We start from the raw sequence: 6,000 nt of genomic DNA, 5'->3' as shown, positions 1-6,000 counted from the left end.
CTTTCAAGATTGACAATAAATCAGAAGGAGAAGTATCCCAAAGTTTAGAACTGGTGCCACACTTTGCACAATATATGCAGTTTTTTCCCTTCAACAATGGCTTAATTTCACATTCCAACAATGGCTTGATCGAATTGTTCTAGGGCAACATAATTAATTAACACAGAGATCATCCCCAAAAACATGTTCAGTATAAAATAACAATTCGATTTCCATTAAGAAAATAATCATAAAGGTTTGTTAAAATTTTACAAACAGAATAAATTAGCAAAATGAAACTGTGTTATAAATAGTATTAAATTTGAACATCGAGAATCCTCAAAAAAAAAAAATTTGAACATTAAAAACAAAGACGAAATATTCTCCATAAGCACATCACCCACACCCTAACAACACAAAAGATATGTATTATCGTTCATACGTATTGCATTGCAGATATGTATATATAATGTGTAGATAACTGTGAATATCATAATTAGAATCACCAATCAATCCAATAGGAAATGAATGTCTCTGCTCTGGTCTTCTCTTTATACTGACGGGCGTATACGTTCTTGGTTGTCTGTTGGTTTTGTAACTCTTTGGGAAGTGTGTGATTCAAAGTACGTTGATTGGATTGGACAGTTAACGACTTTATGTTCAGAATGAAATTAATTGGATTTGGATTTGGTTCGGTTTGCTTCGGGTCAGGTCAGTATTGATCACAGAAAGAAACATCAAATCGCTACAGTCTTGGTACGTACTGACAAAATTCCCTCTATTCTATATATATACGTCAGCTTGTAACTAAAAACCCCGAAACCTTAAACTCATTAGGCTAAATTTGAAAATAAATGACAAAATTAACCTTCAATTTACCTTAATGAGTCCAATGAATTCATCTTTTAATAAGTTCAAATATCATCACTGAAAAACCCCAAATGTATTTTCTTTTTCTGTTGGTATATACGCATACTACTATGATGATCAGATGAATGGATATATGAATAATGCTTATTCGTATCATATCTACACTGATTAGAAATATGACGCAAAAGTGTAATCCTTATACCATCATTCATTAAAATATATATGTATATATATATATATGACATATCATCATCTCACAAGACTGTCTGGAAAATGTATTTATTAGTGGAGAACTGATCATCCTCACAAGATCAGCTTATCAAAACTGAAATCTGATTCTGTAAAATGTAGCTAATTAGCAGGGATAACTTTTTAAGATCAGACGACTACAAGAACGAAATAATATATATATGGTTGAGCATGATGTGAGTTTTCTGATCTCCAAACTTATATTAAAACGGAATCCCCAAACAAGAGTGACCAAAAATTAAAAATAAAACCTACACGAAAGAGATTAAAAAAAAAAAAATAATAATAATAAAAAATGATAGTACCTGAAGGGGCACGTAAGAACAAAATCTCGTAACATACTTAAGTTTATATAATTTGCTTTCTCTAACAATCCATAACAATTTCAAACAAAGCTCCAATTTTAGTCAAGTAGTATACCTAGATTGACACCCTTTAATTAGTAATGTGTTAACCCAACAACAGCCTGGTACTTGAAGGACCTTCCATTCATTCATTTGGCTAAATTTATATATGGAGCCCAACTTTAACTTTTAAAAGGCGCTTTAGTTCGAGTTGGTTTGTACTAGGAATGTTAATGAAGCGTATTCGGGAGGAGGATAATTATTTTCCGCTTCAAATTTGTGATGGATAAAAAATTATTTTATCCCCATAACTATATTCACGAATTCTTTTATTCATCGATTTCTGCTGAATTCTGAAATTAACAAATGAAAGATGAAATAAAACTAATTGAAAACTATTTTATTTATATCAAACAGTTTATCAAACAATAATAGATATATTATTTGATAGTATTTTAGTTATTTTTTATTGAATTGCAAAACAAAACATCAAAATAAATTTAAAAAGGAACAAGAACTTGTATCGAACTTCAAATTTTCTCGATTATTTGGAAGCGGATATTCATGAATAAATCTACGGATACAATTTCATATTCATCTCCACCTTCATTTATGAAGTGGACATTTTTTTCACTCTGACTCCGAATCTATAGGGATTTTTGCCCTCCAAATTCGTTCAATAATAGATAAAGAATAGTGGATCTCCGTGAATTCGCTAAAATCTCTGCGGATTTGGAAACACAAAATCAAAACAAGACAGATTAACAGATTCCATGTGTGAACCAGATATTCCTACATGACCAAGCTAAGTACTATATGCTGGAATGAAACTCCTAATAAAGAATGCTACTAAACACATCTAACTACCTACAATATTGCATGCTCACAAAGAACCTACGAAGAAGGTAGGAAAAAGAAACATATAACCACATCATTATTGTATCAAATTTACACATTATTCATCGGGCATTAGCAATAGAAGCAGCAGAATTTCAAACCGAACCACCGCAGAGTCTTTGAGTTTTCTTTCCGTGTACCTGAAGATTTCGTAGAGTATCGATAAGCAGCCACTGTTTATGTTTGAGCAGAATTAGTTGGTTCCGCAAGGCTACATACTTGCTCCTCAAATATCTGTTCACTCTCCAATATGGCTTCTTCCCGGACGCCTTCCATTTCAAGCCGTAACCTCAGTTTCTCCGTCGAGACAGACGTATCGCCTACCGGAGCCATTAGCTTGCTGTTCGACATTCGCGGGAACATATCCTTGAGTGGCTGCAATGCCTCCATCCATACCTTGCGATCCTCACATGTCTCGGCTCTCAAATGAAGGCATTTCGTGCCCACGATAATTTATTTTCATCTGATCTGTTCTCTCCTATAGAAGATACCTGCATAATTCAATTCATTTCAATTCAATTTAGCAATCAATAAAGACATTACGATTCGAATTTTGTTTTAAGAAAATGTAAAGTCTCATCGATAAATAAAAATAAGACCGACCTTAAGGTGGACTTCGCCAGCGGGATTTCGGGGTGATAGAATAGATATTAGATTGGAATTTTCTATGTATATTATTGATACTAACTTCAGTACTTATACAAATTATAGTAATGTATTGAAAGTAAGAGAGCTCTATACTATATACACTTCTGCTCTATATTTTGCTATAACTAACAGACACAACTTTCGTAAATCAATTGTTCACAATATATATCTGCTAGCTAATATAATTGGGCTTTAGATAAGTGTAATGGGCTTCAAACATTATTAAAGTCCAAAGAGAGTGAGCAAAGAATGAGCTCCATCGTTCAAAGAAAATGAACCAAAGGAAATGAACTTTGTCACGCTCCCTCAGGCCGGCGAAGCTTGTGAACGCCGAGCTTGAACTTCATAACAAGGAAAGGACGATGCGGCAAAGGTTTGGTGAGAGTGTCTGCGGCAGAGACATGGGAGACTCGCAAAGCTTTGTTTTGCACCTGGTTACGAACAAAATGATAATCAATGGCAAGATGCTTCATTCTGGAATGGAAGACATGATTGGAGCTTAATTGGGAGAGTGCTAGAGCCAGTATGAGAAATGTGTAAACATGTTCCATCACTGATTACTATATCATCACCACCCATGTATGAATTGTGCAGGGACAGATTTTGTAAATCTGCGGTCACATGATGAGAGGCATCGATGTCCAGGAGCCAGGATTGACTTCCGGCGGGAATAGGTGCAGCTGCAAATTTCACACGAGGTTTCCAGGGAACAGGGGAGGCAGTAGGAGGAGCAACGAGTAAAATTTTGTAGGTGGGGCAGTATTTTGCAGTGTGTCCTTGAACTCTGCATATTTGAAAATAGCCGAAATAAGGTCTCGGTGCACGAGGTTGAGAGCCGAACCGGTGAGTCTGTTGACTAGTGCCATACTGCTGTTGATTTTGTGTGTGCGCTGAATTATGACCGGTAGAACTCTGTTGAGAATAACTTGGTCTCCAGTTTGTGGATTGATGTTGGTTAGAATAGTAGGGTTTCTTGCCTGAGTTGTGATTAGCATAGTTAGCCGTGGCAGGAAGGACAATTTCATCAGCTGCTTTCTCCTCTGCCTCATATGCCATTAACTTCTCATGAAGTTCATTGAAGGAAATACCATCGTCTCTGCCTCTGACCCGACGAGTGATTTCAGCATAAGAATCATCGAGGCCTTTGAGGATTTGTGCCGTGATATCCTCAGGATTCATTGGATACTTCATTTGTGCAAGTTCATCAGTTTTTACTCGAATAAAGTTCATGTACTGGGTGACAGCTTGGGTTCCCTTCTTCATTAGGTCAAGCTGGACTTTGATTTTAACTTGCTCGAGAGGGCTCGACATAGGTATTAAACAGGATGTCCCATGCTTAATTGGAGGTGGTGGATGTGGCAATAAATGGTATGATGTTTGGGGAGAGTGAGGCAATGATGGTGTTTAAAATCATCCGGTCTTGTCTAAACCAAGCGTCACGATATGTATTAGGAGCATAACTCGAATCAGTGTCTTGGGCTGTGGGACATGGCTTTGTTCCATCGACGAATCCAAGAAGATTGTAAGCGCCAAATAGGCTAAGGAATTGTAGTTTTCATGATAGATAATTGGTTGGTGTGAGTTTGAGTGGGGCTTGGGCGGCAGCGTTGAGGGTGATGAGGGTGGTGGTGTCGGGATTGGTGGTTGTGCCGGTAGACATGGTGTTGGAAAAAAAATGTAGGGAATGGATCGAGAATAGACGTTAGTCTTTAATGCTCAGATACCATGATAGAATAGATATTGGATTGAAATTTTCTGTGTATATTATTGATACTAACTTCAATACTTATACAGATTATAGTAGTGAATTGAAAGTAAGAGAGCTCTTTACTGTATACACTTCTATTCTATATTTTGCTATAACTAACGGACACAGTTTTCGTAAATCAATTGTTCACAATATATATTTGCTAGCGAATATAATTGGGCTTTAGACAAGTGTAGTGGGCTTCAAACATTATCAAAGCCCAAAGAGAATAAGCAGAGAATGAGTTCCATCGTTCAAAACAAATGAACCAAAAGCAAATGAACTTTGTCACCGGGTGGCCTAAGATGATATTGATCATTTGCATTTGCGTTTTTACTCCGGCGAGACTTTTCTCCGATGATTCTGGAACCTTTCTTCTTGTCTTGACTGACAACGATCTTATCAGGCCCATGGATCTTATAATACGACAAAACTCCGTCTTGCAAGACGAACCACCTAGGCCGCCATCCTTTCCCGTAGTTGACCCATTGGTACAGAATCCCCGATATCCCATTCCCTAAGATAAAGGACGCCGTGGCAACTCGTTTGCTGCCGTCGTTGATGAATTGTTGGTGGTTGTGGGCGGCGGACTGATCGACGCAAGGTTGCATATTAATGGGCGTTGGTAGATGAATTCATGGAGAGAATTTTCATTATCATTTTTTTGTTTTCTTGTTTGAGAATTTTAATTAATGGCGGGTAACTTCCGATTTTGTTGTCCAGTCCAGTCAAAATTTATTGTTGTTGGTATTTAATAATTGAAATAACACGTGGCACTTATATAAACAAATGGTCCACAAAACGTGCTTTTATGCCAAAGCATGTTTGAGTTTGACTCATCCATCTCGTTTCAATTTATTGCCTTTCGTCTTCTTTACTACACGACGAATAAATCATACAATTTTTTTCTTTCAAAAACTAATGATTGGGGGTAAACTAATCATTCTTCTAATCAAACAACAAAGAGCAAACCTGGATACGTTAAGGTTTTCAACTTTGAGGGCATGTTGAGATGTATTAGTGTAGTACGCTTCTTACAATTTTTGCAAGGAGACTGTTTGCTAATCAAACACCAATAAAGAATTTTTTTGAACAAACTACAAATTTCTATCACTTCAATTTCCAGGAAAGAAACATTCCACCAAATTCCACAATACGCTACAATTTATGTTTGGTTTGAGTTATTTGAACTAAGGATCTAAAGATGACCTCTGCGTTCCAAATCTAAACCTTATTCGACTAAAATAAAAAAGAGTTAATAAACAA

The 6,000-nt window shown here is 36.4% G+C and overlaps 1 protein-coding gene across 1 annotated transcript; it reads right to left on the bottom strand.

Moving 5' to 3' along the window:
- Positions 1–4,988: 4,988 nt before the first annotated feature.
- Positions 4,989–5,345, bottom strand: LOC139883829 (oxysterol-binding protein-related protein 1A-like). The gene has a single exon (XM_071867950.1). It carries the CDS (start codon positions 5,343–5,345, stop codon positions 4,989–4,991), a length of 357 nt encoding a protein of 118 aa, XP_071724051.1.
- Between the last annotated feature and the right edge of the window lie 655 nt (positions 5,346–6,000).

This window comes from Rutidosis leptorrhynchoides, unplaced genomic scaffold (genome assembly GCF_046630445.1).
Source record: "Rutidosis leptorrhynchoides isolate AG116_Rl617_1_P2 unplaced genomic scaffold, CSIRO_AGI_Rlap_v1 contig458, whole genome shotgun sequence".
Classification (NCBI taxonomy): Eukaryota; Viridiplantae; Streptophyta; class Magnoliopsida; order Asterales; family Asteraceae; genus Rutidosis; species Rutidosis leptorrhynchoides.
This window is presented reverse-complemented; position numbering and strand designations above follow the sequence as displayed.